Source organism: Heterocephalus glaber, unplaced genomic scaffold, assembly GCF_053883595.1.
Source record: "Heterocephalus glaber isolate CG9 unplaced genomic scaffold, H.glaber_assembly_v1.0 deba00001550, whole genome shotgun sequence".
Taxonomy (NCBI): domain Eukaryota; kingdom Metazoa; phylum Chordata; class Mammalia; order Rodentia; family Bathyergidae; genus Heterocephalus; species Heterocephalus glaber.
Window position 1 is genome coordinate 14772528 of NW_028258343.1, and position 13777 is coordinate 14786304.

Here is a 13777-nt window from a genome sequence, read left to right on the forward strand (position 1 = left end):
GGCACCAGGGACCGAACTCGGGTCCTTGAAATTGCAAGTCAGGCGGCGGAACCACTGAGCTAAATTCCTAGCCCTCTATGGGTGTATTTGTTTTATTGGTTTTAAGGATTATAATACATATTTATACACATGTATTTTTATTTTTGTAGTCAAATCTACCAATCTTTTGATTTTATATAATCTTGTTTTAATCCATTTTTTTTAACTCTTTCATGGTTACATTTGACTACACTAATTGCCAAAGCCATACCATCTGTGTACATATTTAAAAAGTGGAGACAAAATGGCTTTTTCCTTACTCTTCTCTTTAAAACAAATCTAAATGACACGGTCTGATATTACACTTAATTGTTTATATTTGTTTTTTGTTTATATTTAAATATTGACTCTAAGGAATTTGTTTTAGAGATGATATGAACTATTGTCCCAACAATCTGATGAATAATCCCTTCACTCACCACTAATTTAAAAAAAATTCTAAACATTACTGTATGTAAATTTCTATTTCTGAGTTCCTGTCCTGTTTCAATCATGTGATTGATCTCTTCTATTTTGCTCCAGTATTATGCTTTTATATTTCTTATAATTGTGTAATTCTTTTTAAAATATGGGCATGCGGGTCCTTCTGGGAAGCATTTTTATCTCTTTATACCTCTTACTATATCTCTTATTTCTCCAGATGAGCACTGAGTCATAATGGATAAAACATATAATAACCATGTATCAATAGTCACTGGAATCCATAGATTAATTCTGAGAGAAGTAACAGCCTCAAATTCCCACGAGTTCTCAGTAACATGTGCAGCTTTGGCTAAAATTGAAGAGCACAGCTGATAGTAATGGAGCCTGGCCTGGGCCAGGAGGGCTGGAGTTTGCTTCTAATCACCAAGCTTTGGGATTCAGGCAGGTACAGCCAGGATGAACTCCAGGATGGACACCGGAGACCTGAATATAGGTCACACAAAAGTTTGGGACTCTGCCTCATTGCTACTTTGTTCATTATTATAAATAAAGCTTCTTGATATATTGTTTCTTTGTAAACGTAAAACATTTAAAGTTATCAGTCTTGTGTTCATTGCTTCTCCTAGCTCTCAAATTTTGGGATTGTAGTGTGAATTATAGATGACCCTGATGAGTGCTGCTAGAGGAAAAAAAACGACAAAGACTTAGTCATTTTCCCAAAATCAGTACATTAATCAATAATTTCAACCAGAAGAAATTACTGATCATAGTGTCTGGCACATACAAAAATGGCAGTTCCACATGGCTTAGCTAAATGGGCACTGGCCATTCCTTCCGGTATGTTTTACTTGATGTCACACTAGCTTTATAGATTTCCTTGCTTTTCTGATCATGATGCATTAAAAAAAGAAAAGAAAAAGAAAAACTGTCTCTGTAAGTGTCTGAGCTATTAATATAAACAGCTATGTTTTATAAAATGAGGGAAAATCGGCACTTCTATGAATGTTTAGTGAAAGCTAAACTCCCTCGACCCATACAGCATTTACTACTAGAAAGAATCCTTTCCTGGAATTTATCTGACCCGGTGCCTACACAACCTTTGGAAAGCACGGAGCAGCATAGGACCCAGTGCCTCTCCCCAGCTCATGCCTGTCTGTAAACTCTTGAATCAATATTCCAAGCTCCTAGGTAAAATTCAGGCCCTGTCCCCTGCCATCTTCTACCGTGCGACCACTCCAGGCAGTGTGGTCTACTTTTAGGTCCCCAAATACAACTTGCTTGTCTCTGCTCTTTGCATTTAGTTTGTCATATTGATCCTGCTTCTTCTAGCTCCTTCACCTTCATAACTCTAAATTGTGTCTATCATTCACACTCCATACCAAGACTTACTCATTTCCAGGAGTCTGTGGGGGAAATCCAGCCCCACAATGACTGCAAAAGCCACCATGATTAGCTCTCCACAATGTTCTCCTTTTCCAAGTGTTTTATTTTCCTGGTAAGGATTCTACCTTCTTTAGTGTATCATCATTCACCCAGCTCTGGGCTATGTTGATGGCTAAAGTATGTAAAGTATTTCAGCTGACTGTTTTCATTTCATTCCACTTGGCCTGGTGATGGTTTGGGTGAACATCAGCCCCAAACAGAGATGCTAATGTTCCCCAAAGTATGTCTGATTTACTTCACTCAATGTTGTATTTTCCAGGTGCATCCATTTTTATACAAATGCCTCAAATTTTGTTTATCCAGGCATCTATCGATGGGTAAATAGGCCTCTTCCAGGATTTAGCTACTATGAATTGTGCTGCTATAACCATTGGTATGCAAGTATCGCTGTGGTATGATGACTTAAGCTCTATGGGGGAGATACCTAGCAGGGGGGGTAGCCAGGTCACGTGGAATTTGTAATTTCATCCTTTGAGAGATCTCCATACTGAATTCCACAGTGGTTGTACTAGTTTGGATTCCCACCAACAATGTAGGAGAGTTCATTTTTCATCACAACGAGAAAGGGAAGGGGAATTTTTTTTAAAAAGCCAAAATAAACATAAACAAAACAAGCTGGAAAGTACCCAGAGTACAGGATGCCTTTATTCCATGCCCCTGTGAGACGGCTACCCCCACAAAATTCCTAGACATTGTACCAAGTGACAGCCTCGCTCTACTTTTGTACCGAAATTTTCTTTTCTTCACCAACAGGACCTGACTTCTGCTAAGTGACTGTTTCTTCCCATATGCTGTACTGTAGTGGAAGGTGCTCTCTCCCAGGGCAGAAGGGGGTACCCATCCAGGAAATGGTGCCTACCTAGGGAGAGCATGTGCTGCCTGCAAAGCTCCTGGGGAATCTTTGTAGTCAAACAGAAAGAAAAATGACAAAATGTTTTCATATTTTCCTAAAACGTGCATCTGTGGTGGATGCTTTTCTATTACATTGCCTGTGAATAGAACCCATGTTCACAGCTGCTTGCCGTATCATCTTTCTTTGTAGTTTTAACAAATTTGTTAAGCAAAATTTGCTCACATTTAGGGTGCTTTACCCAAAGTTTTATCTCTTCCCAGCTTCAATTAGAGGAAGCCCTTTAATATTTAATAAAAATTTACTTTATTGAAGTATAAGTTAATTAAATAATGAGACTGCTTTGACTGGAGCATTTGCATATAATGCTTTTATTAGTTCCCTTTAGTCATTTTTTTATTACTGTGCCTTGAAATATTTAGGGATAATACTTCCCCTCACAGTTTGAAATCTTTTCAGATGTCTCTGAAATGCAGAGTAAATCTACCAGATATATCTTTTCTCATTTGCAATATAGTTTATTTCTTCATGGTGTAGATCATAAATAATATATCCATTATTTATGGGAGAGGAAGTTACAAGGTTGCTACTTAAAGATGTTCCATTGCCTAAGTGGTGATATTATTTTATTTTATTTTATTAAATATTCAGAGCAACGATAGGCAGAAACTATTTTTCATTTTGTTATATTCATATCACATTATAATTTCATAACTCTTCTGTTTTTACCAGAAGTAGTACTGAAGTAAAAACCTGCAGATTAGAAAATATTTGTTTGACCCTAAGTACTTACTTTATTTTCAAATTTCTTTTTACCTATCAGTGATGGGCTGTGAAGCAGTACCTTCTACTCTGCATATCTTTTAACTTTAGAGTTTAGAGAATTGTTTTTTCTTTTTTTTTTCTTACTTTTCTAGTTTTTTTTCTAAGTCCTGCTCTTCACAAGGAAGCCAGAAGTGTGACAGAAAGGTGTGATTTTTAATTTACACCAGTGTCTCGCAAATAATGACTTTTCACACCCCAGTGTTGCTACTTAGCCTAGGGAGGAGCTCAGTGGCTACTGTCTGTCTTGGAAAATTAAGCCCAGGCTGCAATTCGGAAAGGCTTCTTCTACATTTAACCCTTACTTTTAGTTTTCAGCTCAGCGCTGTGAACACTTATGAGCCTGTGGTTTATTCCTTTGAAAAGTACTTATTTTCCAGGAAATTATTTTTGAAGTCTGTTATTGTCAGATGGTCAGGTATGAAAGATAAACATCTGTTCCCTGTCTTCTGTTCTCATCATGAGATGGTAATTGTAACTTTTTTAAATACACAAAAAATAAAAATACCAGAATATTTACTTGTAGAACTTCCAGCCATAAAATTTGAGTACATAATCCAATTAGTATTTTATTCTATCTCATAATTCTATTTCTGTAAGAGTAGCTTTTCCTGTCTTTACACAATAGTCACTGAATTACTGTACTGATAAATTTATTATTATTTAGATTAAAATTTGAAACTGAAAGTGCTATTAAATGATTAAGATGTTTTCAGTTTCTGCCAAGTCTATTAAAAGTCTTTTGGACTGAATTGTAAAAAAGGAATAAGTTGCTCAAGGAAAATAGGAAAAATTATTCAAATTAGCATGCATGATTTAACATAGAAAAAAATATTAAAATTGCAGAATAGCAGCAGGCAAAAATAACTGGATGTCTAAAGAATCTATCCTACAAACTCTGTATATAATGCTTTCACTTAGAGAATTATTTACGTGTTTAATTATTTTCCAATCTTGAAACTGCCACACTGTTAAAGAAAATGCCAGTTTATCCTAGTTATCTTACTAATCCCAATAGCGTTCAAGAAAGTTCTAGAACTGATGGAGTATGTAAGAATAACATTGGGAGGAAGGACAGACACATTGAGATTCTCCTGAGAAAAAATGGCTCCTGCTTCCTCTCGTTGCTGACTGAGCAAGGAGAAATGGTAGCAAAAAAAGGGTTAAACAGTCTTAGTTTACTAAGTATCTCAGTCAGGCTTTTATCTGATCCTCTCTCCCTTTCTCCCCTGCCCACCCTTTTTGTAAATGTCAACCACTTCCTGATGATTTCACACCTTTCTTTTCTTTGTGAAGAAACCTTGGTGTTAATGGTACAGGATTGGGTACCATTGTATGCTCTGGCTGTCTGTGAGTGAAGCTGAGGGATGTCTGTGGGGAAAAGTAGGAGAAAGTGAAGAAATTTGAGAAAAGAGACCAGGCAATAAGTTAAAAGCTGTCTTGCTTTTAAAATGAGTCTTTGCTTTCTTAGCAAATTGTAAAAAATATTAATTTTACAAAAGCTTATTACTGAGAGTCTAAAAGAGTCTAGCAGAGGAAGGATCTGATTATTTAAAAAAAAATCGAAGAGCAGCAATCAGGAAAAAAACACTGGCGAATCCTTCTCTGACCTTTTATTCTACGGTTGTATTGTTTATAGGGTAAAACAATGGAAACTTGGTCAGTTGATCAAGTCTGCAATTGGTTGGTGGAGAAAAACTTAGGAGAGCTAGTTTCCAGGTTTCAAGGTGAGTTATTTACACTTTCAAATAATTTCATTTGAGCAGCCCAGAGACCCTGTGTCCTCTGCTGTTGAAAATTGCCTTTGTTCCCTCGATTGTTGAGAAGTATATTTGGTCCCCACTGCCTGCATGTATGTGACAGTAGGTGTGGACTTGCTGCATCAGAGAACTTTTCATGTCTTTATGGACTGTGACACTTGCTGTTTACTGAGTGTCTTCTCGAGAATATAATATTTCAAGAACTGTCTTACCTGTTACTTAAAATGCATATTTGATACCTACATTGTATATTGCTTTTGCCTTGTATAGTCCGGTATGTGTTTTATTTACAAATATTGGATATTGGCTAGGAAGTTTTACTTAGAATAATTTCTTAATATTTCCTTTTTGCCTTATCAAATGTTCGTTAGAATGGGAGTGGGGAAGCTTGTGAATGTGTAAAGAAAAGTTTTTATTGTGACTTGCTGCCCTGGTTCTTGCTTAAGAGTCAACATCAATTTGGAAGTATGCAATATCAAAATGTGGCTAATTTGTCAAAAATGTGGCAAATTTTATACCTACAGAGGACTACTTTGCTTTTGCCTGTTTGTAATATCTGTGTTTTACTGTGAGTCCATAAAGAAACTATTTTCTCCCCAGAGGAAGAAATAAGTGGAGCAGCTCTTCTAGCACTTAACGATCGCATGGTTCAGCAACTGGTGAAGAAAATTGGTCACCAGGCTGTTCTGATGGATTTAATTGAAAAATATAAGCAGAACAGCCAAGGACTGAGGCCTCCGGGATCCCCTAGAGACACAGCACCAGGGACACAAGCAGAAGCAGCCCTGGAGTGAGTATGCTCTGAGCCCCCAGAGTTTGAGTCTCAGCTTTCCCAAGGAGCATCTCACTCGGGTTCAAACCCCTTGAAAACTGCAACCATTTTCAGCTGGTTTGTGTGTTTGGTATTTCTAATAATGCTCTTTGCTAAATTTTATGTATCAAGGTACATCATTTTTATTTACCACTCTTTAAACTATGATTCCAGCTGTTAGGGAAGTCCTCGAAGCAGGCAGATCCTGTACAGCTCACTGGGGAACAAGCAGCAGACTCAGATGCAGAGTGGAAATGAATTCCTACAGCTCAGATTCCAATCCCAGTGCTAGCTAAAGGCATCTCTGACTGCTCCTGTATTTTCCCCAAAACTATTTATCTATGTATTTATTTATTTGCTCTAGATTCACCTTGTAACCCCCAAAGGCTTCACCATATAATTTGCGAACCACTCTTGCCAGAGTATTCTAATTCTCAGAATAATAAATGCTATGATAGCACCCCACAGAAATCATAGAGAAAGATTTGTGGTGGCAAATGAAAGCCCTGGAACTTGAGGGAAGTTTTGGTTTTGGTTTTTTATCATTGTCTCCTGCAATAAAAAAAAAAAAAGATATGACTACAAGATTTATCAAATTAAAATTTTCATTTCAGAAATTTATATCCCAATATTCTAATAGGTATTTTGATTTGGTGTTTTCATATACAAGACTTTTTGAAAGATTTTTAAGATTAGATATTTGCCAGTTATTCATTAATTTTAAAAATTAAATGTGATGTTTGATGTTACCCATTCTATTTTTACCTTTTTAAAAACTAAATCTGTAGTAATACATACTTTCTTCTTATTGATAAGCAATATAATGTTACAGAGACTAAGCTTAAGTAATTTGATTTTCAGAATGTTTGGATATTGGGGGCATGGAGAGGTCTGGTTGGTTTCTAGTTGGACTGGAAATTCTCTGTACTGATTTGCTTGAATTATTTCTCCTAAAGATTGTTTTGGTGCACTCTTGGATATGTGATTTTTGGTAAAGTTCCCATTCCAAGCTTCTAATCCTTTCTAGCAAAAGGGAGGGTGTGAATTTCAAAGAGAGTGCAAAGTATTTCCGGCCCTTTTTGGATGAGTAGAGCTTTAGAGCTGGACGTTCTCTCAGTTGACTGGAATCTTGATATTGCCTTGGGCACAGCTTAGAAGCAAACAGGCAGCCTGGTTTCCACTGCAAATCACTTTATAATGTTCTCTAGTAACTGAGAACTGGTTGGGTTGCCAGGAAATCTGGGCTTCATTCCTGGTGCTTCCACTCACTGGGATGATTATATTAAATGTTGGCACTCCTGTTTCTTCATCATGGAAATCACCTAACTCTTGGTTAATTCCCGCTGATGGTAGGGGGATCATAATCCGTGAACAAGTCTTTCTTCCCTCTCCCAGACCAAAATAGTCCTTTGTTAAGTATGGACCTTTGTTCATCTGGTTGAGAAAATTAGTTTCAAATGTAGCCAAGAGTAGGAATATTGTACAGGAATTTATGAGTAGGGGCTTGTTTCCCTACCCAGTAAGCAGCTGACTCACTTTAAGAATTGTATTGTCTTGAATTTAGGTTAAAGAGTGTTCTGGTGCAAAATTACAATTACATGTGAGAAGAAAATGCTTGTTGGCTATACTTGCTTATTGTCAAATATATTTGCCAAACACATTGTGACTTGACAAATACACTGTCAAGTGGGAATGACAGTAGAGAAATAAGAAAATATACTATTTAATTAAACTCTTTGTAGAAAGTGCTTAATAAAGATCAGAAACTAAGTATAAGAAAGAACCCTGAAGTTAGGTACCAAAACACTTGATTTCAAACCTGTTGTGATATTTGCTAATCATTTAACTTTGGGCATTTGTTTTATGTTTTTCCCAGTTTTAGCTTCTTCAACTATAAAATAAAGTAGGTAGCCTTAAGAGCCCACAATGGCATTCTAGATCCAAGATAGTAGATGGTTTCGACCTGAATGGAAATTCCATTTAATGGTCAGTGGTTGTTTGGTATGTTACTTTGCAAAGCATTTGCAGGTCATGTCTGGACAGGATATTTGACATCCTATTTAGAACTAAGCAAATGATAGGTGCTATGGTGTAGATCTAAAATGTCTTTCAAAACTCATATGTTCGGAATTAGGGCATTTAGAAGGTAACTGAATCATGGGGCCACTCTGCATATAAGTGGATTTATAGCTAAATGTCCGGTTAGAAGATGGAGCCTGGGCAAAAGAGGTGGGTCCCTGAGAGCATGACCTATAAGAGTATATTCTTATCTTTGGCCTGGCCCTTCTCTCTGCTTCCTGGCCCCCATGGGTTGAGCATCTTATGTCTGCCATGCCCTTCCATCATGTTGTTTCTGCCTTGGAGCCAGAAAACCATGGACTAAACCATCTAAATCCATGAGTCAAAATAAACTTCAAGTTGCCCATATTTTGTTCTAACAAAGGGAAAGGAATTAATACAATAGGGAATATTGGGAATATTGGCCATTGGGCTTTGGCTGCTGCTGTTGTTGAATCTGGTAGAAAGATCATAGGACAGGAATTTGGGAAAACTGAATACAAAGCCTGGCCCTATCACTGACTAGCCTGGAGCCATGAGCAAGTTGATTCCCTTCTGAATTTTGGTTGCATTACTAGGAAAATGAGGTAGGTAGTGGCATATGGTTCCAGGATGATGAGATATCACAGACAATAAATGTTCTTCCCAAATGGCAAGGAACAGAGGAGAGATCTGACGGGGATAGCCATTTTATTTTGCTAAATGGAAATATTAACTAAGATTGGCATACTCTATTATCACCATCATTTCATAAAGGAAAGTATTATCTTAACACAGTTTAAAAATATAAGATTGGTGGAAATGGCATTGTAATCTGGCACCAGCCTGCTTCCTAGCACAGGAAGCACATGGTGAGATGGCTCCAGAGGGTCCTCCTTGCACTTCTCTGTCTCGAGTCCCATGTGGTCTTGGGTGGGCTTCCCTACCCTCAGAGACAGCGTGACAGCAATGGTTGTAGCTTCAGTCCCACAGCCCCTGAAGCCTCTCTTCCCTTTTGGTAACAGAGTGAAGCAGTGCTGCCGTCCAGCCAGCCTCAGAGAGCAGGTGCCATCTTTCCATCCTGCAGAAAGCCTTGACAGCGGACAGATTGACCACAGAGTACTGAAACAGAGGTGAGGTGGCAACTCTAAGTCATTCTGAGGCCAAAAGACTCCACTATTCTTTATTTTTATGAGGTTTTGTGTGTTTAAATGCCTTTTTATTTTAGAAGGGAATTTTTATCAAATGAAGATATTTGGTGAAATGAGGGTCAAATTTTCTCTGTATTGAAAAAGTAAGGTTTTTAAAATGATGTCATACATCTCTTTTGGATATACATTCTTAGGAAAAACAAAAAAGAATTTCTCCATCGTAAATTGTCCACAGTGATTTGCAGTGGCCAAAACCAGATGCATTTATTCAGTAAATAATGATCTACAGAAACGTGCCTTGTGGAACCTGGCCTTTCATTTTGAATTTTGAACTGGTTGCTCTAACTTTTCTTGACAGAGGCGCTGTTTTGGTAAGGAGTTCCTGTGTGTTCCTAACCTGGGTTTTGCGTGTAATATGTTGGTGTATGGGTTCCACTGGAACAAAGTAAACTGTCGACCTCAAGAACCACACGTAGGAGTGTGGCACTCAAAGACGTGACCGTCATAGTGAGGAAGCCTCAGAAGCCTCCTCAACCTGCGCGGCCACCTGGCCCAGGCAGTCCATGCATCTCTGCTGGACATAAGTTGCCTCCAGGTGCTAAGAAGCGAGTTCCTTTCCTTACGCACACGGTCATTGATAAAAGAGACTGTCTGCTTAGACAGCAGCCAAGCAAAGCCATGGTCCTTGACAATTTTTACAAATCCTTTCCTCTGTCGCCTCGTTTAGTTCTCACATCGGTCATACAAAGGAAACATTATTTTCTCTGTTTTGTAAATAAATCAAACACAGACTTAGAGAAGTACGGGGTTTCCAGCTAGTTTTCCCAAATGAGATCTCCCAGGAGGACGGCTCAATGTCCTTCATCCATGACTCCTGCTTGGGATGGTGGTTGAGAAAGCGGACGGGGACATTCTAGGTGGGAACTTGGATCCTTGGCCTGAACTGTGGTTCAGAAAGTGTAAACATGTCTTAAGGTGGCTTCATTCGCTCCTCTCTGCACATGGGTGTTCATTTATCCCTAGAATCCGCCTTTGCGCCAGGTGTGTGGAGCAGGGTGAAAGTTTTCAGCTGCGCCTTCAGCATGAAGCTGCTCACACAGTCATCCCTCTGTCGGTACGGAAGTGAAGGGAGACGGAATGGTCATCAGTCCTGTGACACCTTCCCTGGTACCTCTGTCTCAGGTCCTTCTCAGACAAATGGCAGCAGCAGCCCTTTCTCTCAAATAGAGAGAGCACTCAATAGACAGTGCCTGCTGAGTGCTCCGCAGAGAACAGGCACAGGGGAGCTATCATGTGAGGTTCTGACCTTCCTCCCCCTGCCTGCTACCCTGCCTGCAGGATCATCCCAGCCAGCTGACTGAGTCTTTTAGGCTCAAGTATCTGGGGAAGAAAAACTAACAGCTCAGTGTGCATGAGACAGCCACCCCCAGGCCCTGGGCTCTGTGAGGGATGGATGGGCGAGGTCAGGATGGGTGGGGTGCTGGTTTTACCGAGCTCCCCTCTGTTCATGCCCTTATCGGGGGCTGTGGACTGGGGTCCACCATGCAGCCAGGTGAGATGGACTCAGGGCAGCCACGCTTGACCTTGTCCTCCCGCCCCTCACAGGGCTGGAGAGCCTATGGCACGTGTGCTGCATCCAGCTGTTTGTTATCATTGAAAGCTCTGAAAAGTTCGCCATCCCTGGCCTAGGGCTGCATTCATTTGGAAGCTGTTGAAGAGGGGCCTCTTTCACTGCTGTGGTATCTGGCTACGTTCTTCACCTACCTGAGTGAGACATGCTTATCCTTCAGGACTGCTTAGGCAAGCCTCAGGAACATCCGGCCAGACACCAACCCCTTCTCACTTGTGTAGCGTCCTCTACATAACTCTTGCTTGGATTGTAAAAGTAGGTAATGAGACATGGGCATGGTGATTGCTTGCCTGTGATCCCAGCACTCTGGAAGGCTGAGGCAGGAGGATCACAAATTTGAGCCCAGTCTGGGCAATCTAGTGATTTACACCCCATCCCCTTCCCTTCCCCCCAAAATACTGGGGAAGTGAAGACCAACAGGATTCAGTTCCCAGTATGCTGCCCCCCACGAAAAATGCAGATAATGAGATTGACTACTTCCGAGTCGAGTCTGTATTCCCTCTTTCGCCGCCGGTGAGCACTCTAAGGACAAAGGCAAGGACTATGCCATTTTGCTACGGTGAACTCAGCATTTTGCTCAGCCTCTGGTGCTTAGAGGCTCACTCTGACTTTTAAATTGAACTAAGGAAGTGTGAGCCAAAGGAGGACTGAATGTACTTTCATGGGATTGGAAAAATATTTGAACAGCATCAGTATCTTTTTAGACCTTTTGATACAATCCACACGGCATGTGCTAATCTTTTAACTTCAGGGATTTTGAAACCATTCACCCACAGTGGGCTACAAAGCTGAAGATGTTTGGCCACAGGGCTTTCATGAAGCCAACTGCTTCCCGCAGGCAGGAAGGGCTGGCTTTGGGTCTCTCACGCTGAGCTCTGTTCCTGACTCCACTTCTCCTCTGAGGTCTGTGCACCCCATGGGGTGGGTCACCTACCTTGTTATGAATGTAGTCCCTGAGGTCCAAGTGAGATGTCTGGCCATTGTCACCACACCACATCACGTGGCAGTTACTATTCTTGTGGTATTTTTCTCTGTGTTCCCTGAAAGCAACATATGCTTCCTGTCCACATGATTTGCAGCCAAAAAGTAAAAGAAGGCTCTAATGGCTGGAAATTGGATGTACTTTTCTCCAGTGACAGGTGATTCTGTGCTCTTTACTGGATTGTTTAATGCCTCTTTCTGGGTGCAATGCCCCATTCTAGTCATGTGTTCTCCATCCTTTGGGAATAGCTTTTCCTGCAGGGGTATTCTTTGCTTTAACTGTACCCTATTGGAAACCATTCACTTCTCTTTTAGTACTTAGTAAGACATAAAATCAGATAAACAGGTGGAGGTTTCCTCCATATTAAAGATACTTCCCTTAAACTTTAAATATATGTGTGCAGATGTTTTGCTTCTGCTTTGGGGCATAATTATGAATTAGTCATGGTTTCATGCACATTTAAAAATTACTGTAATGATTTTTTTCTTAGTGCAGCTTCTGCTATGAAATGATGTTGAATGAGCATACCTTCCTGCCTGTGCTCAGCATGGCAAATCTCCATGGTTCCTCAACACTCTTGCGGCTTTATATTCAGTCTTTTTCCCACATGTGGCTCAAACACATGTAGGGAGACACCGTGGTGCGTGCATGCTGTGCCTGGGTGTAATAAAGGAAGGGCTCAGCGAAGTCCAGCAGCCTGGTTACAGGTCTCTTAGTACCAGTTCCGGTTAGATGCGTGATTAGGCTTTTCAACGCCTGTACTTTTCAATCCTCAGAGTTTTGGGAGACGGGGGTGAAGGTTACTCACCTTTGCAGGGTCTGACACAAAATAGGTGATCAACAAAGGTTTACTACAGGAAGGAACAGAGGTGTGGAACATTTTCTGTGGACCCACTGTGGCTGAGTCAAATCTATGTGACGGAAATAGTGGAGTGAAAGAGACCAAGGGCCACACCTGGTGGTTAAGTCAGCCATGTGAGTCAGCACAGGTGGGAGAGAGGTAAACACAGGGATTAGGCCAGGATGCCAACCCTGCTAATGGCCAGGACTGCAGAGTTTGGAGAAGAATAGAAAGGAGTTAAGAATTTTGTTTTAAATTCTAGTTCTGTTCTGTATCAGCTGAGTAAACTTGAGCACTTGGGACACTTTCTGACCTTAGTGGGTTTCACTTTTCTCATCTGTAGAATGAACCAAAGAATGAGTTCATATATAGAAAACTCTTTGGTTTGGGACCCATGGAGGAGCTCATAAACTTTAGCTCTTGTTTGTGTTATTTGGCCAGCCACCAAAGCACAGGGTCCAGTGAGACTCAGACAGCTCTGGTCTCCACTCTAACAGGTGGTCCCGAGTTGAAGAGCAGGGCTTGCAGCAGCCAGCAGTGCCTAGAAACCTCCCAGTACTCAGGCTCCAGCCAAAGAGGAGATGCTTTGGACCTTGGCTCTCCCTAGCACTGAACCCTCCTCCCACGGAGAACATCTGCAGACCCAGCCAAACAGGGATTGCTATCCAAGGAAACTGGGCTGACAAGACTGATAAATGGCTCTGACTCCTGGCCGTTCCCATTCAATTTCCTATGAAGTCTTCAGAGACAGCCAAAGTAAGCCTGATTCCTAATCTGCTTTTCCCCTGTGTTCAGTCCACAGATCACTGGCTGTGCACCATGAGTTAGTTACCATTCATACATGGGGGCACAGTTCAGTCCTCACCTCGGGGATTAGTGCAGTAGGCAGTAGTGAGACATCTGTTGGAAGATGCAATGCACAGGGCAGAGATGTAGCACAGAGGGAGAGAAGAAGAAAGCTCGAAGGGAAGAGACTACGGAGATGGCC

The 13777-nt window shown here is 40.7% G+C and overlaps 1 protein-coding gene across 1 annotated transcript in view; it reads left to right on the top strand.

Moving 5' to 3' along the window:
• Positions 1 to 4912: 4912 nt before the first annotated feature.
• Samd3 (sterile alpha motif domain containing 3) overlaps positions 4913 to 13777 on the top strand; it is a 49868-nt gene continuing 41003 nt past the window's right edge. The window contains exons 1-3 of the mRNA XM_004845978.3: positions 4913 to 5304; positions 5938 to 6127; positions 9211 to 9318. Of these exons, the coding sequence (XP_004846035.1) occupies positions 5226 to 5304; positions 5938 to 6127; positions 9211 to 9318 (377 nt within the window). The 5' untranslated portion in view covers positions 4913 to 5225. The remainder of the gene's footprint in view (positions 5305 to 5937; positions 6128 to 9210; positions 9319 to 13777) is intronic.